Source organism: Anas acuta, chromosome 1 (genome assembly GCF_963932015.1).
Source record: "Anas acuta chromosome 1, bAnaAcu1.1, whole genome shotgun sequence".
NCBI classification, from domain to species: domain Eukaryota; kingdom Metazoa; phylum Chordata; class Aves; order Anseriformes; family Anatidae; genus Anas; species Anas acuta.
Window position 1 is genome coordinate 80,871,493 of NC_088979.1, and position 24,024 is coordinate 80,895,516.

Here is a 24,024-nt window from a genome sequence, read left to right on the forward strand (position 1 = left end):
ATACCGTCAGGATAAAGGATTATGCTAGTACAGGAAAAAAAAATATATACAAAAAATAGCTGCATAGGCTATGATTCTTCTTAAGGTTGTAAAAAAAATAATAAATAAAAAACAAGCAAACAATAATTAAAAGAGCAAATCTCCAGGACAGCTTCTGAAGCACAAGAAGGAGTTAAAGGACAACAGAGATTGCACGTGGTGGTCAGGGCGGTTCAACCCACCACCACTAATCGTCGATAAACACATGTACACAACCAGGGACGAATCCCAGGTAATGCTTTAGCATTCAGGACGAGAAAACAGCCTCTCCTGCGGTGGAAAACAGCCTTTGCTTCGCAATGCCTTCACTTGCTTTGGAGCGAGTGGAGCTGGGTGAGCTGCAGCAGGATGCCAGCACGGGCTGCCAGCTGGAAGCAAAGGGAGACAAGGATGAAGCTGCAACAGCCGCGCGGTTGAACGAGGCCTTTTTGTCAGCCTGCAGAGAGCCCTCCTTCCCCTCCACGACTTCTCCCAGTGAGATTCATCAGATCAAGGCTTCCTGTTAGCTTTTCTATTTGCTATTGCCTAACGCGATGCGGGACAGTCACTCCTCTGACAGCAACTTCTCATGAACCACTTGTGAAAGGAAAAGCGAGCAGTGGGCCCTCTGAAGGCATTTCTCAGCTCTGTTTAAGCTTGAAAAGAAGGGGATTTCTGCTCCAGTTTTACGGTTAGGGAACAGACTTGGAAGTTTGCTCTGCCTAAACCCTTCCGTGCCAAGCTCGCAACAAGAGAATTGTCTTCCCTGTAGCCTTTTATTGTTTCTGGGAAGTTCAAAGTCTCTGAAAATAGACTGCAGTAATGGAAAGGTTGGCAGGATCAGCTGAGAATATTGCTAATGTTTACTTTATTGAAACAAAACAGCCAACACCACACAATGAAAACAGGCCTCTTCGTTCTATATGTTTAGGCTCCGGCCCAAATCTGGAGCGACAGCTACGTATAAATAGAGGCTTTGTCGAGAGGCAGCGCGGTGTAACCTTCCTCCACGGAGCAGCTCCGTCACGATTGCAGTGGCGTTTGCCAAGTTCACAGCCAGCAGCTTCCCTGACAGCGTTCGCATCGGCCAACACACGCCGCTTTTACAGCCTCGAGCTCCTTCAAGGCAAGGACAGCCGCACGCACCTCAGGACAGCACGTGTCGGAGCGCGGCCTGCTCATAAACAGGGCTGTCAGCGGTAATATAACAGTGACAGCCTGTCTGGCAATCCTGTATTGATTCGGCATGAGTGCAGGCGAGCCTTGCCAGGCACGAGGCTCGCACCCAGCACCATGCAGGATCCTCCTCTGGTGTGCTCCATGGCCCAGCACTCAAGAGGATAAAACTATCCACCACAAAAGAGAAGCGTGCCACAGGGATCCATCGCCACACCTCTGCATCCCACGGTTACAGATTTTGAACTCTCACCCTCATTCCTCTGTTTCCTTTGATGACCACAACCTCGCTGATGCAAAGTCTTCAAAATACCTATTTAGAAACGACGTGCAATAAATCAAGCCCTGGCTGCTGACTATACGCTCTCGCCACCCAGATCACAAGTAAAGCAGCATGCTGAACCAGTTACAGGAAAGCAGTCCTGTGCCAGCTGATGCCCCAGGCAAGTGCAGAGCTCTGTGGGACGCTACAGCATTGATAAACAAGCAGCATATGGTCACAAGCCACATTCAGAGCCAGTCAGACCAGAGGCCTGAGCCTGGACAAGCTGCCAAGAGAGATTTCAATTTCATGTTGTGTTTTCTGGTAATGCTTGCAAAGATTAAGGCTTTGAAGAGCAGGGGGAAAAAAAAAATAAATCCAAAACTTTGGACCTTTGGTATTTCCTGAAGAGTACATAAGAGAGAGAATTACCACATGAGAAAACTCCTGAGGTGTTTAGAGAAAGGTACAAATTTAGTGAAGGAGTGAAAGTAGCACCCGAGTGCAATTCCAAGGCTATTACATACTGAAATCCAAATAAATTATTCAGGTTATACCTTAACTGAAGGCGTACGAATAATTCAGAGCAATTTTTCTAGCAGCTACACACACGATTATGGAAACAGGTTTTGGCGCAATTCAGAACAACCCAATTTACATAAGCAAAACTGTCTTAATCCAATACATTTTAAAAAGTGCCTATATTGCTTCAAGCTGCTATGAAACCCCATTAGATTGCTGGTTGCAATATTAACAGCTCCATTAGCATCCTGAAATGGCTCAACCCAAGGTCAGACAAGGACCAGGGGACTGCGGGCAACAGCACAAAGCTCCAGGTAGAACAGGGCGAGAGAGCAGCCCCACAGCATGGCTTTGTGTCACCCGCCTCAGGCCACTGTGGGGCACACGCTCCTGAAACATCACAACTTTGCCAAGGGGGTAGAGAGCTTCAATCTCACTAGCCCTAACTGCTGGGGCAGGGAGCACTGGTAGGAAAAAAAAAATAAAAAATTGAATCAAGGAACAAGTGCACAAATGTCTTTACACACCGGCAACCCCCAGCTGCCACTGATCAATCAGGGCGTGACTTTAAGTTGAGTATCAGACAGATGAGCATGCATAGTTTTTAAAGGAATCACAGTATAGCTGCTTAACATTTAAATCAGACAAGCAAACAAAAACAACAAAGCAGAACTAGAAGTATTAAGCTAAACTGATTCAGGTGCCTGAAGCATCAGTGCATGTTGACTAGTAGTTACAGTAACTAGGATGAAAACGCAAAAGTTGTCGTTGCTAATAAGCACACAACCGTTTTTTTTCCTTTTAAGGCATCTGTACACTATTTTAAGAGCCACATTCTGCCTTATTTTAATATTGTGTGCACTAAGTGTGGGAAAAAACACTTCCTGGTAGGTGCTGGGGGGGTGGGTGAGGAAGAAGCAAACAATCCTTTCCTCACTGAATATAGGATTCAGTAGCCGCGATGTCACCCTGAGGACTCTGCACCTGCCCCACTGATCCTTATCTGGCTCGGACTCATGAAGCAAACCTGTAATCAGCCACACAAACAGCAAGCAAGAGGCAGACAAAGATGCTTTCCTGTCCCAGAGGAGAAGTGTCCCTTTCCTTCTTCATGAATTCCCCACCCCACGCTTCAACAATAGGATGGGGAGCCGTAATGACGGGGGGGGGGGGGTGGGATAAGGCTGCTGTAGGAGGTGACAAAAGGTGTTTCTATAAACTTGGCATAGCTCTAGTTATTGTTCATTTGGTAGAAGCCCTGGAGCATGCTGTTCATGACTTGCACAAGAAGCGAATCAATGCAAAGAGTTTGCACAGGCTCATTAGAGAGGCAGTCCCTTACCAGCCTCCACAAACTCATCAGGTCAAATGCTCAAAGTACTGAGAAATCAAACTCCTGCTGACACTCATACAAAAAGTTACACTTCTTGCTAAAAAGTAAACTGAAACAAAACAAAAATGAAGTTTACCTTCTCTTGAGCTGACTTTACCACACTAACAACTTGTTTAACTGCTAGCTCAAGTGGTTCTGGTCGGTCATCTTCCTCAAATGTCAGCAATTGTGAATCCTAAGAAAGAAGAAGAGAAGCATTATTAGCTGACAAACCCATCACTTGAAAAGGAGTGATGAAAATTCATGGCCTGTAAAGATCCTGGAAGAACCAGCGACAGAACTGCAAGCCTATGTCAAAACTCACGTGTTTTAATTGTGTGACAGCTCACCATGTAATACAAGGTAGAGCCTGAAAACCTATACTTAGGACATACATACCGGCCTAATCATCTTTCACTGTACAGAATATGAAGGTATACAACACGCTGCAGGGCGAAGCCCGTGCGCAGCGACAGAGCTCAGCGAAACTGCTCTTCCTGATAAGGATTAACCAGAGTTATGCTCCAAGAGTGTTTTTGGTTTGGCCTAGCAATAAAATAATAATATATATTTTTTTTTGGGGGGGGAAGGGAGGTCATGCAGCTGCTCTAGTCTACACCAAAACTAAGAAAACCCAAAGCCCAGCTTGCAGAGGTGAGGGACGAGCCCCTCCCCAGGCCTTGCTGGTGCGTGGAAGCGGCAGCGCTGACAGCTACTCGGCGTTGGCAGCAGCAGCAGGGCAGCAGGCGCAGGTTTTGGCGGTGAGGTCACGCTCCTGGGGCACCAGCTATTGCATTCCCCAGGCGGTGCGCATGCCGGCACAGCAGCAGGCAGGGATTTGACGAGCTGCCTGGTGCTGGGGAGCAGCACGCTGCTGCAGTGCCAGGCGGTGAACTCATGGCAAGACACCGCTCCAGCTGCTCGCTCTCCAGCTGCACACCAGGCTCCGCGGCTTCGCTCTCTGGATAGGGACAAGACGCTGCTGCTCGCCTCTCCGTTTCGCTTCCCAGCACCTGTTCCCAAATCCTTTCGGCTCCCCCCTTCCACCAGCAAACCCTCGTGTCTCAACCCAGTCTTTCTGAGCCGTGCAAGCCCGCAGGACGCCGTATTTTCCTTCCGCACGTCGCGCTGCTCTCCTTATCTCCCAGGCACACATGTTGCCCGGCTCTTCCTCCTGCCCCAGCTTCCCCCACCACGCTCGGCAAGCCCTGGGTCGCTGCTGCCCGGCCACACGGAGCCCTGCCAGCACCACGAGTGCTGCGGGCAGGCTCCCTCTCAGGCTCACGCCACGCAGCAGCACCGGCTCCTTCATCCCCAGCGCTTTCCACTAAACCACCCAGCTCCCAGTCCCCACAACTGGGACGTTTGCTGCCCCTAACCTCGCTGCCTTTTGGGCACAGCCACACACACACACAACCCCCCCCCCCCCCACAGCCCCTCCGCCGCCCTGCACCGCAGGCACCCCGGAGCCCCTCAGGCAGGCGGCGGGGCTGTGTTTGAGCGCGGAGGGCCTCGTTTTCTCCCCGTGCCGTCCCACCTCCTCCCTTCCCCGCAGCTCCCCGGCACTCACCGCCCTGGCCGCCGCCTCGTGGCGCAGCGCCGCCACCCATGCCCGCCGCCACTGCCGCCGCCAGCTGCCCAGCGACAGCGCCCAGCCCAGCACCGAGCCGCCCTCCTCCAGCAGCTCGTCCCCAGGCCGACACGGGGGCTGCTGCTGCTGGGACTGCTCCTCCTGATGGTGGTGGTGCTGCTCCTGCTTGGGGGTCCTCCGCCGCCTTTCCCCTCGCAGTGCCAGCAGCGCGTACTGCACCAGGTAGACGGCCAGCGTGGCCAGCGCCGCCACGAAGAGGGCGACCAGCGCGTACCAGCGCAGCTCGCCCAGCCCGCCCGCCAGCCCCGCCATGGCTGACCATAATGGGAGCCGCGATACCAGCCCCCACCGCCGCCACCGCCGCCACGCCGCGCACCCAGCGGCCGCAGCCCGAGCCCGTCGCCGTGTCCCTGTGGTGTCCCTGTGTCCCCGTCCCCCCCCCCCGCACCCAGCGGCCGGCGGCGGCCCCGGGACCCGCCCGGCACCGCCCTCGGCGCCCGCAGCGCCCGCCCCCGCCGCCGGGGCGCTGAGGGGAGGCCGGGCCCGGCCCCTGCTGCCGCCATCCAGGCGCTGTGTGCCCCCTCCCCGCTTCGTGTAGACGCGAGTTTCCCCCTTTTTTTTTGGGGGGGGGGGGTGTTTTGGGGTGCTGCCTTATCGCTGTGTCCTCGGTTTTGTGCTGTTTGCTGTGCCTGCTCGCCCTCTGTCTCACACTGACCTACTCCTAGGCAGGGAACCTCTCACCTGTGTGTGTTATTTCACCCAATCCATGCCCCAAAACAACCCGTGATCACAGAATCACAGAATTTCTAGGTTGGAAGAGACCTCAAGATGAAGTCACTGAGGCTGGCACTGAAGCACCGCTTTAACTTCTTGCTCCACTCAAGTTCAGACTGTTGCTTGACAGGGCAGAAATACCCTTTCTTAGCTGGAAACAGGGATTCCAGATCCCTGGGTGTGTGCCGTGGGCCACAGAGGGAAATGGACAGGGCATTGACAGGGCTCTGTCGGGGGAGCCCAAGGGTGGCAGATGTTGAGGTGCAGAAGTTGTGCAGGCTCGCAGACCACACTGCAAATGCTGGTGTGCTGGACGTTTTCAGGCTGATTCATAGCTAGAAGCAAAGGTTAAAAAAAAAAAAAAAAAAAAGGAAGTGAGTACATAAGTGAGCACATTACAGAGTCACCAAATGGCTGAGGTGAGAAGGAACCCCTGGAGGCCACCTGCTCCAAGCCCTGCCCAAGCAGGGCCACCCAGCGCAGGCTGCCCAGGGCCAGGCCCAGGCGGCTTCTGGAGATCCCCAAGGAGCCCCCCCAGCTCTCTGGGCAGCCTGTGCCAGGGCTCCTGAAGTGCTGCCTGCTGCTCAGAGGGAGCCTCATGTTATTTGTGTGCCCATTGCCTCTTGTTGGGGTGCTGGACACCACTGCGAAGAGCCTGGCTCCATCTTCTTTCTTCATATAAGAGATGTTCCAGACCCTTAATCATCCTTGTGGCCTTGTGGCTGGACTCTCTCTCCCCACCACGCCCCTGTCTCTTGTACTGGGGAGCACAGAACTGGACCCAGCACTCCGCCTCACCACTGGCCTCACTGGTGCAGAGTGTAAGGAAGGATCATCTCCCTACTCCTGCTGGTAACATTCCTCCTAATGCAGCCCAGGATACCGTTTGGTGGTCTTTGCCATGATGGCATGTTGCTGGTGAACTGGGAAACCTCACACTCCATTTACTGACCTGCTGCCTTCTGCCTGCCTGGCTCCTGGCAGGAGATTTACAGTGTACCTACAGGATAATACCAAGGAGCAAGCTGCTGAGATCTCCAGAGATCCAACCAATTGCTACATTAGCACAGCACCGTACGTGGGTTAATTGACCCTGCGGAGAGATCAGATTTATTAGCTGGGAACGTTCAGTTTAAGATCAAACCTGGTGTCTTTGCTCGTATTGCACTTTGCTGTACCACCTGGTTTGCGGATAGCTCAGGGATTTCTCACACAGCACTACAGGATGACAGACAAACGTGCCCTTAGCTCGTCCCATGTTTCAGTTCCCCACATATGCCATCTAGACAGTTTTCTTTAACTGGCACGAGTGTTGTGAGACTCATTACTGAATACAAAATGAAAAAAAAAAAAAGTAAAAGATTACACTGAGATATTAAGAACAGTTTCCCTTTCTGGAATTTTATCAACTAGTTTGTTACTATAAATATTCTATGTTTTTATTTTTAAAGTATAACAAAAGTATATGGCAGCTAATATTTAATTACTTTCCCTTTTCATATACTTGTGAACTTGGAACAGCCCTCTCAGAGCATTCAGGATCTTGCCCATCAAAGTATAGCTCTGGGGATGAGATTAGTAAAGTAATTAGCTGTTCATAATTCCACGTTCTTTGAAGCTGGGAAGTGTGATTCTGACTTTTCTGCTAGGCTCTTCACTGTATTTCTATTAAAGAACCTCTGTATTTTCCAATCTCAGCTTTCTTTTTACTTAGCAAGTATGTATCTGTACCAGTGATGGCTGCAAAGCAAGATTGAAATAAGGTGAAGTGAGAGAGAATGGTACAGAGTTGACCTCACAAGGATTCTGGAACAAGAGAGTTTTAAACACATCATTCATTGCAGTTTTCTCACACCTCCACATTTTGGTCTTTTGAAGCCTGAATTTTGTAAACTGTTTCACTCGCTGTGTTAGAAAGGCAAGATGAAAACTGCAGACACGTAGCTTGCTATGACCTGGTCTATACTAGAATGGTTTCCTGTTAGAGCTACTCTAGACAGATGAACAAAAACAAAATATCTCACCTGTTAACCAGTGCTGCCGGGTTCATCATACATCCAAGTTTCTGGAGATGCTCTTGTTCCCCTGCAGACAGAACGGGGGCAGAATTTTAGGACCTCAATAATTTGTTTGAAATGTCCAGATCTGTTGCCTGTGGATGTGACAGTGGCTAGGGCTTAGCACAGGCAAATGGGGGAATGGTGTGTGCCAGGGTCCTGTCCTGCCTTGGGCTGGGACACAGCAGAGCTCAAACCTAGGACCTGGAAAGTGACCCTGAGTCCCATGGTACAGATGCAGGCAAAAGGGTCAGATGAGATCATAGTTATGTCATCAGTTACATTTCTAAATCTGTAAGTAAAACCAAAACAAAACCAACCAAAACCAAAACAAACAAAACAAAACAAAACAAAACAAAACATGAAGTGCATAACACGAAGTTCAAAACAAGTGTTCTGTCCAGGCAGTATAAAAGGGGAGCTTATTTGGCAAAACTGCCTTCTGGCCAGTGGAGCTTTTTTTTTTTTTTTTTTCCCCCAGCATCCTGGGACTCTGTGGGATACCGCCTTTACCTGTGATATGGCTATAACCATGCCTTCCTTATGAGATTTCATTTGCCCTGTCAACTTGAGGTGAAAACACTTCGTGTATTTCACTGCCAGCTCTGCTGGCAGGGGCAGACCTGTAAATCTCCACACATGAAACGTGACCTCTTAGCACATTACTTGGTCCCATATATGTGCGGACCATTATCCCTTTCGCATATAGCACTTGAACCTCTTTCCCACTGTTCTACCCTCAGTGCCAGAGGCAGGAAACAGGCACATCCTTCTACCTGCTGACCCTGGCAAGTCTGCTCAGGGGTTGTGGGGCAGGGAGAGGAACAATCCTAAAGCCAGAAGATGAGTTTCTGCATTTTGTCCTGCTCTTTCTTGTACTGTCTGGTCTGTTTTCTGTAACTCCCTTCTAGCTGAGATTTGGCACCTATGACCCTTCTTGTCTCACATGACTTGACATACCAGAAACATTGTCCCCTACTCATTGATGTCTGTCTGAGAAAGAGAGCAAAGGGCTGGAGCAAGGACCAGGTGGGATACCCAGAGAAGCACTGCTGGAAGTAGGTCAGCAGCCTGAGACCAGAGGAGTTGCCACGAAACAGGCTTTAATACCTAGGAGCTAGCATGGGGCAGTGAGGCTAGCACAGGGCAGGCTCTTGATCAGCAACAGCTCCTCCCACCAGAGAATATCTTCTTAATAAGGGAGTTCAACTACATACAAAAATGCTGAGGCGATGATGTCATTGGACCTCCAATTTGACTAATTATTCTTATTTTTGGTTCTTTTGCAAAATCAGGAGACATCTGATCTATCCAAGCACCAATCTCTGTGGGATAAAAAAAAAAAAAAAGAGTAATATTTGCATAGTGACATCAGTAGAAAGACTTCATTTCATTTAGGTTATTTAGTTCTCCTTTGCCCAAAGGTCTACATCTCCTAAGAGCTTAAGAGGGCACACTGCCAGGAGCTGAGTTTTTCATTAGATCAGGAAAATTGCTCTTATAGCTTTGTTATTATATATGTTATTAATACACAAGCATGGTCCTGAAAACAAAAATCTTGAAAAACAGCCATGCACCATAAATATGATTGTTCAAAACAAGTTGGTCACAGTGTTTTATTTTGACTGACCATAATTAATTTCAAATTACATAGTTGGATATAAAGCACAACTATAATGCCACGTTTCAGTTCTACCTTGGAAGGAACTTGGTACACCTCGGGTACTTGTAGTTTCTTCTGAAACTATTCACACACCAAAAATACATCCAGAAAAAGAAAAAACAAACAAACAAACAAACAAACAAAAAACACAACATGGAAAAAAACAACAACCACACAAATAATGGTACTGTCACGTTTGTATTCATCAAAATCTCAGTATTTTATTGATTAATCTTAGAAGTTTCTTAACATTTTGTTGTATTGTAACTACTTTCTTTTCTCTGTCGGGTTGCAATCTTCCCATGCTACAATATCTGGGTAAATAATCTCTTCCTGAGTGGTCACGACTTTGTGAAAGAGACAAAGGTTAACGACACGTGTCTTGAATCGCTGATCCTTCCTTTTACTACTTGTATCTGGCGATGCAATAAAAGAAGGAAAAGTATGTTTGAGAGTATTGTTTTTCTGTTACAGCAACCCTGCAAAAAGATATTTACTGGAGTTCAGCAAAGCGCCGTGAGCTTTTAGAAAGGAAAACATGACACGAGCTTCTTCTTTCCTCCTTTATGTTCACCTGCTGGAGCCAGCTGTATTCTCCCCAGCAGAGAGCGCCAGGAAGCCTCAGTCCATGGGGCTGGCATGGAGAGGCAGCAGCTTGTGGTGCTTGGGCGGCCTGCTTGAGGGGACGGGTGAGAAGGCAGGGTGTTACGGTGTGGGCAAAGGGAAGGGCTGTCCTGCTCTGCTCTGCGCTGCTGTGGCCTCACCTTGAGTACTGTGTGCAGTTTTGGGCACCACACTAAAAGGATATAAAACTATTAGAGTGTCCAAAGGAGGGCTACAAAGATGGTGAAGGGTCTGGAGGGCACGATGTATGAGGAGCGGCTGAGGCCCCTTGGTTTGCTCAGCCCCGAGCAGAGCAGGCTGAGGGGAGGCCTCATGGCGGCCTGCAGCTCCCTCACGAGGGGAGCGGAGGGGCAGGCGCTGAGCTCTGCTCTCTGGGGACAGCGACAGGACCCGAGGGGACGGCATGGAGCTGGGACAGGGGAGGGTCAGGCTGGGGGTTAGGGAAAGGGTCTGCACCCAGAGGGGGGTCGGGCACTGGGACAGGCTCCCCAGGGACGTGGTTACAGCACCGAGCCTGACAGAGTTCAAGAAGTGTTTGGACAGTGCTCTCATAGGGTCTGATTTTTGGGTGGCACTGTGTGGAGCCAGTGCTTAAAGCCCAATGATCATTGTGGGTCCCTTCCAACTTAGGATATCCTGTGATTCTCTGATTCTATGGGCAAAAAGCTTTAAACTCCTCAGTCATGAATTCACCTTATGTTCAATTATGTTGACTGTAAGTTATCATAATTAGTGTTAAATCACAATTAACCCTCTTATATTTTCTTAGACAACTATCTGCACTGCAGAAACCATTGGGACAAGCCGGCATCCTCCTTGGAAGTCCCAAGAGGGAGGCCAAGACTAAGGAATCCGAAGATGCACATCGTCTCTCCCCTCCCAGAGGTCAGGCAGAAAACATACTGGTTGGTGGAAGGAATAAATACTGGAGCAGAAGACAGGTTTTAGATGAAAGCGTAAATAATGTGCCTTTGACTAACAGAATTTTTCTCCAAACTCAGAAATTGCCACAAAACAGAGTCAATTTTAAACACACATTTTTATATGCAGACACACACACATACATACAGAGGGAGAGGTTCACTGTCTGTGTGGTGCATTCATGTGGGGCTCTTCAGGTGGATGGTACCTTGCAGTCCTTTGTTTCTGGCTCCTCCTAGTGCCCATACAAAGTGTTAGAGGCACATAATAAATTCTAGGATCATCTCCATAAACTCCACAGAGTTAATTACATCTCAGGCTCGATGTAATTCTTCTCCCAAGCCTTCTGAGCTGCATTAGTACTTCCTAAAAAACTACACAACTTTAAAACTCATTTTTTATTATCAGTGATTTTTCTCTATACTTACTCATGGTGAGCTTGCTTTTTCACATTTCTATCTTTAAAAAAATCAGTGACATGCTTCTATCAGATTTCTGCTGATGAAACCAAGTAATCTGAATGCAAGCTAACAAAGTTAAGTTTCCTTCTGGTGGCATCTGGCTGCTCAGTTGATTGATGAGTGAAGGGGAGGAAGGCTTTAGTTTTCCCCTTACAGGATCAGCTGTGTCAGGGACATCTTTCTTCCCCTAAACTATTTGATAGTCTTCATAGCATAGAGGAACGGGTACAGCTTCTTGTCAGCCAAAAAGGGTTGGAAGGTGTCAAACCCCAGGGGCTCCAAGCCGTTCATTAAGGAATGCTCCACCTGCCTGTGGAGTTTACAAAACTCAGCATGGTCTCTTTATAGCAGAAGCGTCCCTGGATGCTAGTAATCCCAGCAGGTCATGCTGCCTCATCACTGCTTCGTGTTTAACAAGCAGTGATCTCTCTTCATTGGAGAGATGCATGTTGCCCTCAAACATCAGCTTAAGTTACTGACAGCAGCCAGGGCTCCATGACACATCCAGCTGTATCCATCCTAGGTCCTGGATGACCTGACATTAAGAAATTGTTAAAGGTTGTAGCATAACTGCAGAAGTAATGTAAAGCAGATCCTTTGTTAGCAGCAACTGGCTTTGCCTTCAATGTCAAATTTCAATGTCAAAATTTTTTTTATGTCAAATATAGATTGTATGGTCTCTAGATCAGACATTAAATATTTAAGCAAATGTTAACGAGCAAATGCTCTTTAACAATTAACAGATGGAAAACTGTATGTAGATCTTGACTGGATGCAGAAAGAAGTAGAGGTTATTTCCTCTTGCTGAAAGGAGAAAGAGGGAGCCAAACTTGTGGTGACTTACCACTCTGTGAAGGGATCAGTGAGCAGCTCTCCCCACTTTTTCTACAGCTCGCTTATCTTCTGACACGCAGGGATGCTCCATGGAGGGACAGGCCAGGTGCCCTTTGTCCCTGTTTTCACAGAGATTTAGGGATTATCAAAGGCACAAATCCTCTTGACCTTGGAGTACCCTTTCAACCCTTCATTTTGGGCGCTTGTTGGTACTTCAGCTCTGCCAGTATGTTCCACCTGACCTCAGGCCTCCCCCACTCTAACAAGACACCACACACACACGCACGCGTAAAAAGATCGGGTAACTGTTAAGCATGTGCTCTCACTGCTAATCTTACCCTTCCCACTAAGGCCCTTCTTTGCTTCCCCATCAGCGGTTTTTATGAAACTTGTTGGAGATTAATTCCTTTGAGGCCTTGGCTCCTCTTATTAAATGTGATTGAAATTGGTTGGTGGGTTCAACCAAATGCACCAATGGAAAATGGAAAAGGACGGCAGATGTGGAGTGCAGAAAAGTCAGAAAACAGCTCTAGTTTTCACAGACAGGTGTCTTATCTGCTTTCAAGAAAGTAACCTAGGAAACCCCCTTCCCAAAAGATAGAGAAAATTTTCTGCATCATGAGAACGCACACACTGCATTCTCACCCACGGGCTTTTGGAGATGGAAATCTATGCTGCAAAACAGCTTTTGATGAGAGCACTGCAAAACACCATAACCGTTCCTGACGGTGTATTTTCAAACATCTGGTTCAATCCAGCTTTAGATGAAAGAGATACTCAGTCAATGTAACCTTGCTTCCACAAAGTTGTTTTAATCATTGATTGCAGAGGAAGCAGAATTTGGGCACAGCTCAAGTTTTCATCAGATTTTCTACAGCAGTCAGTTTTCTTGTATTTTCCAGCAAAAAAGTTTGCTGAGACACTTACTAAAGCACACAAAAAGTCATTATTTTAGTAAAGTAAAAACTGTCATTTGCATTCAACAACCAGATCAAAAGAAGTCTTTTTGTAAACAAAATTCCAGTCCCACAGGCACAATGGCATGTACAATAACATCTCAATTTGCCAAGAGAATCCAGTATAAAACACAATAATTCAAAAGAAACAAAGTGTAAGTTTATTGGACGCCAACATTTCTTAGTCAAGATCTAAGTAAAGAAAACACACAGTAGAAAAAGTTGTACAAAGCAGCAATGGATTTACATTACATTAAAGAAAAAAAGTTACCCTAAGCTAGTAAGTCTCAGTCCTAAAAAAAGTAAAAACCCATTCTTAATTAAAATTCAGCACTGGTGTATTGAATTGATATACAATGACTGTAAGGTATACAGGATTATAAAACTGGCTTCTTTTGTCTTATCTCTATAATGCTTTAAAATGACAAGTGATTTTACGTAACGAATTGGAAAATTCTATAGCAAATATATTGGATAATTCCAGCTTGTAGAAACTGTAGGAAACTGTTCCCCTGCACCCAAATACTACAAGTGATTCCATTTTCCTGTTTTTTAAAAAGGGACACTGTCAAGAAGAAGCTTTAAAATGAATACTTTATACATCTTTTGTGAAGTTATTTTGCAAAAAGATTTTTTTTTTCTTTCTGCCTTTACATACATGTTTTAATTGAACATGCGGCTGCAGTAGTGGGAAGCTTGTATCTTTGGAAGGTACGGTGTATCAATGAAAAATCAAAAAAGGAAAAAACAGATCAGGTCCTTTATTCTGCAACAGTTAGAGAAAAAGCAAAATGAAAGATAAGCTCAGCCCACAGAATTCAGATACAATTTACAGGCATCCTTGAAACAACTGCGGATGCCTTTAGTAGGCATTCTCATGCCTAAGCAGCTCAAGTGTTGTGAGTCAATTCATGTTTTGAAATTGATTTTATTCATATCAAGTATTGTTAATACAGATAAGCACTTTTACAGTATACAACCTTTCTCTTGATAGTGTCCCCCTATGTACAACACTTATAGTACAATTTTTCACAAGTCATTTTAAATAAACAAGAATCAATGACATTAAAAAATACTATCAGGCTGTGTTCAACCAAAAAAAAAAAAAAATTAACACTGATTCATTAACAGCGACATTAAAAAAAGCTAACCTTACTTTGATTTTTATCTAAATCTTCTGGTAGGAAAATGTAAACAATTTTATTGAACAGTATAGGCACATGCCAGATTACAGGCTCATGCCAGATATTTGCACCCTCACTGTTAGTGCCAAGAAGTTAGGCATAGTCTGTCCTTGTCCCATATGAGGAACTTCTAGTTTTACCACTGGAAGCTTGGAACAAAAACAGAGTACGTGTAGCTTCAGACCAAACCCGCACATCCTACTTGGGGGATAAAAACAAACAAACAAAAAAAACAACCACCACCACCAAAAAAAAATAATCTACTGGATGCCACTAGAATGCTTGCCTAAATAGGAAATGCAGGAACAAGTCATGGCTGTGTGTTTTGGTTCACAGATAAGGCTACATCTCCATTCTGAAGGACGTAAGACAAACTCTAGTGTCACCCACTGCTTCAGCAGGTTATCTGCTCAGTTAACTGTCCGGGTGTTTCATTCCCCCTTATAGAAAAAAAAAATATATATACATGAAGTATAGACAGTATTATCATGGAACAGTTTGTGTTGGAAGGGACCTGAAAGACCACCTGGATCCACCCCCCTGCCATGGGCAGGGACACCTCCCCCCAGCCCAGGCTGCCCAAAGCCCCATCCAGCCTGGCCTTGAGCACCTCCGGGGATGGGGCACCCACAGCTTCTCTGGGCAGCCTGTGCCAGCGCCTCACCGCCCTTTGAGTAAGAATTTCGTCCTGATATCTAATCTAAACCTACCCTCTTTTAGTTTAAAACCTTTCCCTCTTTTCATGTCACTGCACTCCCTGACAGAGTCCATCCCCAGCCTTCCTGCAGGCCCCTTTAGGTACTGGAAGGCCGCTGTAAGGTCTCCCCTGAGCCTTCTCCAGGCTGAACAACCCCAGCTCCCTCAGCCTGTCCTCATAGGAGAGGAGCTTCATCCCTCTGAGCATCTTTGCGGCCCTCCTCTGGACTTGCTCTAGTATTTCAATTTCCTTCTTGTGCTGGGCCCCAGAGCTGAATGCAGTGCTCCAGGTGGGGTCTCGGGAGAGCAGAGCAGAGGGGCAGAATCCCCTCCCTCACCCTGCTGGCCACGCTGCTTTTGATGCAGCCCAGGATAGGGCTGGTTTTCTGGGCTGCAGGCACACATTGCTGGCTCACATCCCGTTTTTCATACACCAGTATCCCCAAGTCCTCTGCAGGGCTGCTCTCAGTCCATTCCTCACCCAGTCCTTGCTCTTGGCCTTGCTGAACTTCATGAGGGGGCACACACCTCAAGCCTGCCAAGGTCCCTCCGGATGGCATCCCTTCCCTCTGGTCTACCGATGCACAAGCTGGGTAGCTTTGTGTCACCCACAGACTTAATCCCACTGTCCCTGATGAAGATATTCAGTAGCCTTGGTCCCAGCACAGACCCCAGAGGGACACCCCTTGTCTTTACACTCAGACACTGAGCTGTTGACTAAAACTCTTTGGACGTGGCCCTCCAGCCAATTCTCTCTCCGTCCAACAGTCCATCCATCAAACCCACATCCCTTCAACGAGGCGGCAAGAATGTCGTGGGGGATCACACCAAAGGCCTTACAGAAGTCCACCTAAACGATTACTGGTTGATGTCCTTTGTTTCTGTAAAACTGCGGAAACTTTAGCTGTGCGTGCAGTTTTTATGTAGGGGAAAATTCATTTTAACTTTTGGTTCTAGAACTTAAATACTGTATCCATGTGTCTTTTTCTGCCATTTCTCACTTTCAGTGGGTGATCGTGGTCCCAAAATATGAAAAACCTTAAGCATGTATTTAAAAAAAAAAAAGTTAAGACTGATCTCCATGGAACTTAAGCATATGCTTAAACCTTTGCCAACACAGTGCCCGAAAGGAAGAGAAGTCCCCAAACAAAATACATTTCATGGCTCAACCCTGCTCCTCGTAAATGCAATGGAAGTTTTCGCTGGACTTCCACTAAAGCAGTTTAGTTCTCTGAGATTTATTGGACAGATTATAAAAATAACCCCAAAAGAAAGAATTAAAGATTCTAATCTATATATTAAAACATCTGCACATTCCTGTCACAAATTTTAAGAAGAAAAAAAAAACAACAGTTTTTGTATTTAACAAGAGCTCTAACTTTGCATCACCTCAGTACACAGTTACAAAATTAAACAAAATATGATGAGGACAGGTTTTTGTGTCAATAAATTTGCCTTTTATTTTGGCTGTGGCCAAGCTAGACACTCTTCAGAAGACCTTTATTTATAAACAAGCAACTAACATTTTTTTCTCCATAATTTAACTTTTAAAACATATATTAAAGTTATATAAGTGGAAGCATATTTATTCCGTATCCTCCAAAATAAACACTTCTATCAAGGGCTTTTAAAGATACTGTATAAAAAGCTAATAGAAAACCAGAACTACTATATAAACATCTCATATTTAAACTTCAGAGATCCTGAATTCCTTTACTAAGCAGGAACCGAATTTAAGAAAAAAAAAAAACACAGAACACGCTCAAAGTTAAAAACAAAACTTAAAAAATTCTGCAGAAAAGCTTAGAAGGAGGCTATTTAGACCAGAAATATTTTTGTTTGTTTGTTAAATATAATACATCGTGTACTAGGAAGAAGGTCAAGGTTTCTTGAAAGACACTGTATGAGCTTTTGATTTTAAATGTGCCGTATTTATCATCATACCATACAGCAGAACCCAGTTGGAAGGTAGATGACTGTAGCGTTGATGAACTAGTTGCCACTATCCCTTAGAAAGCACACTGATTTTTAAATGGTTGGATAGAAACTATTGGAAGTGTATGTGAAGAATCATCGGTGAGAACTTAGGTACCAGTTGACATGTTGGTATTTTCTATGCACAGATTTCTTAAGCACATTTAAAGCCTATTTAGCAAGTCTTCATGTCTTTCTCATTTTGTTAAATCAGGTTAAGTGTATTAAGCGTTTCATTTATTGTTTTTTTCTTGTGAGAAGGAAATTTAGTCTTATTTGATAGTGACATTTTCTATTCCACCTAATGAGTATGTAAGAATTTTGTTTCAATTGCAATTTCATGTAAAGAATTTGATATTCTTACAGTTTACCACATTCAGATGCAGTTTGCTTGGAAGCGAACAAAAAGGATAAAGTGTTACTACTAGCATGTATAGTAACAATTTTAGATTTTCATCAAAAAATGAAAGAAGAGGCTTGAAAATGGCATCACCTTTTTTTGGTAGCTGAACAAAGTCAGTGGTCCATACTGAGCCAACACTTTTAAACTTAAATTGCAGGAAAAAAAAAAAACACTAAAAAATTCCGTTAGGAAAAAAACTAACAGTGGCACACTTGGGAGAAAAATCCCCTCCCTGTGCGTGCCTAACCGAGGATGTACATCCTCAGATCCTGGGATCAGTGTGCAATTCGTTTGGAGTTTGGGATGCTGAAACAAACGCGTGATTAGAACCAGAGAGGATTAAAGCCTCACTGCTGCTCCCAGTGACATCGGCACCAGACTCCTGCTGCTGTCCATGGACACAGGCTGGGCTCTGGCTAGGTAGTGTGCGGTGCGGTCCCCATCTCCCAGCCTCCCGGGCTCGTCGGTCAGGGCCATAAGCACTGTCTGAGTCTCTTATATCCTTGCTGCTCACTTCAATCCAGCACCACTCCTTTAGGTGTAAATTCTAGCGGAAAATCTTCTCCCTGTTAATTTACCACTGCTTCTGGGTAAGTATTTCCTTTACTTGCAGAGTAATTTTGGACCCGTCCTATAGCTTCTATGATCCTGCTTATGCTAAATGCTCCAGTTGTGATTTGCAGTAAAATAATGGAACCACACGAAGCATCTGCAGCCCATTACACCCATGATTTTTAACAAATTAGAAAACTGCAACACAGTACCACAAATGATAGAAAGCGGCAGAAAGAAATACTCTATGCATTGTACTCCTAAAATACAGTGATTGTAGTGTGATGTCTTCTCCTCTGCTCTGCGCTGGATATGTACGCTTAATACGAATCTCAAATACATACTTCTTCATTTATACAGGTGTCTATATAAATATTTACATTTTTCGTTTTTGATAAAATCTATCTTTGTACTCATGGCCAAGCTTATTACTGTGTGTAGGAACACAACTATTCTTCTATCCCTCGACGAGCTCTCTTGTTTTGCTTTAATAGTTATACATTCCTTTGTAGTTAGAATTACAAACAGTTGTACAAACAGTGGAAACAAAATTTTGAAACTTGTCTGACATCTATTCAATCTCACTTCATGTTATAAACAGTACCATTTGAGTTATAATGGTTGTTAATACAACTTCAGCTACCGAAATATCTATAGTAAATTATTCTTTGGGACATTATATAAAGCGATGTACCCCCTCCCCCAATTTTTCTTAGAAACTTATAATTAAATGGCTGAAAGCAGGCTTGCTGCTGTTTTTTTCTTATATAAAATCTCAGTAATAATATTGCTGACTTTAGATTCTATTTTAATTTGTACAAGTTCCATATAACAACAAACAATTCTCTCTTCCCTTAAAGTATCAAACATTCATATCCAATAATACCAGGATTACTGAAACTTGAGGTTTATTTGTTATTGCTAAAGATCTCTAAGACCCAAGTCGATACAGCAAGACACTCCATCCACTTCCTCCCTAACTGCAAGTGCACGGCAGCTATTTATATGGAGCTTGTGTGTTGGTTTCTTTAAAAGGAGAAAATGAAACATAAAAATAAAATCAGTGAAGTTGGTTACAGTATTTCACTACTATAAACTCACAGTTAGAATCCACATGGTTGTTGCTCTTTCATTTAATATATAACTTTATATATAATACACACGCGCACACCAACATCACAGGATGAAGATCCATGCATACAATCCAGATGCGATCGCATTTCAGTGTTAAATGAAATCAAAATATTCTGTTGCTATTAGATCCCAGACCACAGTATTTTAAATTACTCGGCTTGCTATCTACTAACCAAGTTAGTTTACCTTAATCTTCAAATCCAAGCAGCATCACAAATTCCCAATCTCCTGTCGCCGTTGCTTTGATCCTCTTCATTTTCTGGTTTATATGGCAGACGTCCGAGATCCTGAAAATAGCCTCCACTGAGCCAGCTCTTTAAGGTTATCTGTTAAAGCTAATTGTGTGTCTGTTCATGGCTCCAAAGACTAAAAGCTGTCTTGAAAGTCCTGTGACAGAGTTTACACATGTATTGTCTTTTGAACGTGATTGCCGAGAGCGGTGGAGCATGATAGAAGAGCGTGTCTGACTCCTGCGGGACAAATAATTTTTCAGTAGTAGCGGAGCTTTCGGACAAGCCTGTTGGGCTATCGGGCTCCAAAGGCTGGATTTTGGGGAGCGGTGGGGGTGGAGGTAAAGGTGGCGGTGACGGGGAATTAGCGGGCGGGCATATCTCGGGCTCCTTGTTCGAGGACTCCTCTGTAGCCTGGGACATGTGGGACTGGAAGTGACTCCAGAGCCGGAAATTGGTTCGGAAGGCCTTGTTGCACACGTGGCAAATGAACGGCTTGACGGAGCACAGGAGCTCTTGGTGACGCTCCAGCTGCTTGCGCACCGTGAAAATCTTCCCGCACTTCTCACAGGGCCACAGGCCGGCGTCTTTGTTGGAGACCACTTCCTTCGGTTCTCTGCTCGTTTCACTGGCCTCTTCCTCTACGTCGTCTGTGGGCTCCTCCTTGATTTGGATTTTAAACTGCTTGGAAACGCTTAAGTCTTCAGGCAGGCACGAGGAGTCTTCAGAGTCAAAGTTGATCTGTTCTGACGAGTCACTGAATACTCCATCCTCCTTTGCAGCAAAATTGTTCACTTTATTGGACTCCGTCTGGGAAGGCAACCTCGACGAGCTCGTCACTTCTCCGTTGTGATCCAGGATAGGCAAATAAAAGTTCTCTGTGGGAGACATGGTGTTCTGGTTGTGGACTTCCACCTGATGACGCCAGATACTGAAGGACGACTTAAAGGTGCGCATGCACTCCAGACAAGTGAGCTTCTTGTATTCACACTTGCTTTCGTGCTCATGCTTCAGCTCCGGGGAAGAAAATCTAAGGCTGCAGTACGGACAGACAGTAGCGTTTCTACAGAGTCGCTCGTGATTCCCCTGCTCGATAAGCGAAGACAGCTTAGCGTTACAGAGACGGCACTGATAAACTTCTTTGTTTTCCACCGGACTTTCAATGTGAGCGTGGTCTTTCTGCTTGGGAGCCTTGTTTCCTCCAATCGGTTTCTCCCCTGGGTGCATTTTTATGTGCTGTTTGAATTGAGAGAGGAAACGGTAAGCCTTCCCACAGTAGACACAGATATAGGCTCCTTTCGTTCTCGACCTTAAATTCCTTTTGATGACTTGTTGTGCTTGTGAAGCAGACTGTCCCTGAAAACCCTGCTTGCCACGTCGCAGTTTAACTATGAGAGCTTTCTTAATTTCTCTCTCTCTCACTATATCGATCAGTTTTCTTTGGAATTTTTCATCCAAAACAGCATGCGAGCTGGAAGCAGGCGAGGGATTCTTCACGATTCCATGCTGTGTCTGGCAGTGCGTCCACACTTTGAAATTGGTGTGAAATCTCTTGTGGCATATGTCACAAGCATAGGGCTTCTCTGGATTATGATACATGTTAACGTGACGGTGAAGACCCGCTGTTGATCTGAAAATTTTAAGGCAGTGCTTGCATTTAAATTTTTTATTTGGTCTTGCTTCTTCCATCTCACTGTATTCATCCTTGCTGACGTCGGAATCAGCAAAATCAGCATCAAGGTGCGTGGGGCTTGAGCCTTCCTCAAAGTTTTCTTCTGACTCAGGGGAACCTTGCTCATTCACCTTCAGTTTCTTAAACGGCAGCCTCCTATCCGCTTGAAATCTCCTCTTTGCAGGAAGTCTGCTTGGCTCCTTATGATCATCCTCGGTTTTGAAAGCAAAGTCTTTATTCGTAGACACTGATGCGTCGCCCACCGTGACTCTAATTATTTCGGAAGGATCTGAAAGTGGACTGCTGGGTTCAGTTTTTATTCGCACCTCTGTGAGAGGGGAAGCCACCTCCCTATCGGTTGACTGAGAGGCACTGAAAGACCTAAGGCGATGTGGGTGCATTACCTGTGGCTTTTCGTCTAAGACTAACTTCTCTGATGACTCCTTCAAACACGACTTCTGAGATGCAACGTTAAATGTCTTCTGGGAATCGTTAGTTCCTGGTGACGAGGAGGATGATACCTGTGAAGGTTTTAGGTCAACAGAAGGTGAATACATAGGAACCTGACTGTCCATGGACAGTGACCTTCGAAGGAGGCTTTTTACAAGTGGCCCACTTCGGTCAATACTTTGGTTTTCAGGACCAGATCCACTAGACGGGATTACCAGCCCTAACTTGGAGTAGTATAGCAAATTCCTGTCTTCACCTTGACCATTTCCTTTTCCTGCCTCTCGCAACAAAAACGTAGATTCCGATGAGCCCCGCAGAGATAAGACCGGAGGACGTGGCCTCTTTAATGACACCTCTGCAGCCTTTCCTCTCAAGAGCTGGCCGCTGCTTCCAGGTTCATCGCTTGCAATTTCTTTCTCTGCTAAGGGCTTTTGAGGCAGTACTGTGTTTCTTTTCACCAAGCCACATCTGCTCTGATCCTCTACAGTTCCAGAAGTTTCATGAAGCTTGGTGTAGCTCACAGGGTTGTCTTTCAGCCATCTCCTTTCAGTCAGTGATAAATTGTGAAGGGTTTCAGTGGGTTTTGCTGCTTGTGGTCTAATGCTAGTTTTGACAGCAACAGAGGGTAAAGGTTTAGAAGTATGGCTTAAATCATGTTGTGTTTGATTTATACTCTTCCCTTGTGCTTCAATTCTGTTCTGACAGACAATGACACTTCTCTTCTGAGAACTACTTTCCTCTTCATCTTGATACAGTATCTTCTTAACGGGGCAAGCTGGAAAAGGAGCTTGAGGGCTCTTAGAAACAATGTTTGTAAGAAAGGATATTCCAAGGCTGTAGCCCAGTTCTTGCACAGCTGCCAGACTGCCTTTCTCAATGAACAAGGATGAGGAATAGATGTAGTTCAACACATTATCAAAAGCATCTGGTTCACAAAAGTCGAGCTGAAACACCGACTGAGACTCATTCTCCTTATTTGTGAACAGAGTCTGGAAGTACTCACTGCTGGCAGCCAGAACGTTTTTATGAGCTCGAAATTTCTGGTCTCCTACTATCAGAACAACATCACACAGCTGTCCCTTTAGACGCTCCTCATTCAGTGCGCTCAGAAGTGAAATGGCATGTGCCGGATTTATGTAATGCAAGAGCCCCTCCATGATTCCGATGTTTCTGAAAGAGAACAACAAGAAAAAAGTTGCAGGTTGCTTTATGCAAACAGTTCTTGGAGGTAATGTGAACATAGCTAATCTGTCTGCCCTTCATAAACAGGCTAACAGGCCATCAATATTGCTGAAGCAAACAGCTAGTTTGGAGGACAGCTATGGGAATTAATATTGTTGGCCCCAGCAGATGCACAGGCATGAGAAGAACCAACTCATGTTAAAGAACACTTTCAAACATACCTTAATAGTTGATCATACAATGATCTTACACAGATTATTACATTGAACTAATTAGAGGGGTGTGATGGGGCTGTATTCTCTACCTGCAGTATACCCATCCACATGAAGGAATGCCATTTAATTGTTTCCCCTGATCACCTTTTTCTCAGCTTTAGCTTTACGAAGATCTACCTTGGCAATTGCAGAGATGAACTTCTGAATCAGATAGTGCTGTGGTTTAACCCAGCAGGCAGCTAGGTGCCTCACAGACACTCGCTCACTCCCCCACAGAGAGGTGGGGAAGAACCGAAAAAAAAGTAAAAGTGCAAGAACTTGTGGGTTGAGACAGTTTAATGAGAACAAACGGAAGAAAGAACGAGAGAGGGAAAGGACAAAAGGAAGAATGGAAGAAAGAATGAAAGAACAGAGGAATGGAGGAACAAAAGAAAGGTAAAAAGCACTTGATGCACAGCACAGCAGCTCAGCACACACTGGCTGATGCCCAGCCAGTCCCCATACAGCAGCAGCCCTCCCACCTCGGCCAACACCCTGGTTTTATTGCTGAGCACGACGCCTGTGGTGTGGGACATCCCTCAGGCCAGCCCGGGCCAGCTGTCCTGGTTGTGCCCCCTGCAGCTCCTGCAGCACCCCCAGCCTCCTCGCTGGCAGGGCAGCACGAGGAGCTGGAAAGTCCTTGGCTCTGTGCAAGTGCTGCTCTACTACAGCTAAAACATCGGCGTGTTATCGCCCCTGTTTTCACTGTAAGTCCAAAACACTGTACTTGCAGCTATGAAGAAAATTAACTCCGTCCCGGCTGAAATGAGGATACTTAATTATGCCAAGTCACCTTCTAAAGTTAGGCAACCCTGACAGCCTCCTGCTGACGGAGCAAATTAAAGGGTTTTTGTTATTTTTAATAGGATGGAAAGGACAATAATACTGGGGAGGGAGACAGAAGCAGGATTAGTGTCTGTAATCTAGATCAATTCATCATGTTCACTTATATTTAGTGAGTGCTGTTAACATACCCTTCTAGCTATGATACACGTGTCACTTCTTACACTGCTCTGTCACAATCTGGTTTCTTGGAAATTTCATGATTTTGCTTGAAGCATC

At 45.5% G+C, this 24,024-nt stretch overlaps 2 protein-coding genes across 5 annotated transcripts in view; both read right to left on the reverse strand.

Moving 5' to 3' along the window:
• C2CD2 (C2 calcium dependent domain containing 2) overlaps positions 1-5,392 on the reverse strand; it is a 36,570-nt gene extending 31,178 nt beyond the window's left edge. For both annotated transcript variants that reach the window (XM_068684748.1, XM_068684755.1), the window contains exons 1-2: positions 4,921-5,392; positions 3,448-3,546 (exon numbers count right to left, since the gene is read on the reverse strand). In XM_068684748.1, coding sequence (XP_068540849.1) covers positions 3,448-3,546; positions 4,921-5,253 — 432 coding nt within the window. In that variant the 5' untranslated portion in view covers positions 5,254-5,392. The remainder of the gene's footprint in view (positions 1-3,447; positions 3,547-4,920) is intronic.
• Positions 5,393-5,569: 177 nt separating this feature from the next.
• Positions 5,570-24,024, reverse strand: part of ZBTB21 (zinc finger and BTB domain containing 21) — a 29,557-nt gene continuing 11,102 nt past the window's right edge. The window contains exons 1-4 of one of the 3 annotated variants that reach the window (XR_011097274.1): positions 19,361-22,696; positions 8,990-9,097; positions 7,740-7,800; positions 5,570-6,050 (exon numbers count right to left, since the gene is read on the reverse strand). Coding sequence is in view for 1 of the 3 variants with exons in the window: in XM_068684738.1 (XP_068540839.1) it covers positions 19,510-22,683 (3,174 nt within the window). In the remaining 2 variants the exon portion in view is untranslated. Of the gene's footprint in view, positions 6,051-7,739; positions 7,801-8,882; positions 9,098-13,369; positions 22,697-24,024 lie in introns of those variants that run through there. The other 2 variants (XR_011097273.1, XM_068684738.1) reach the window with 2 other exon arrangements.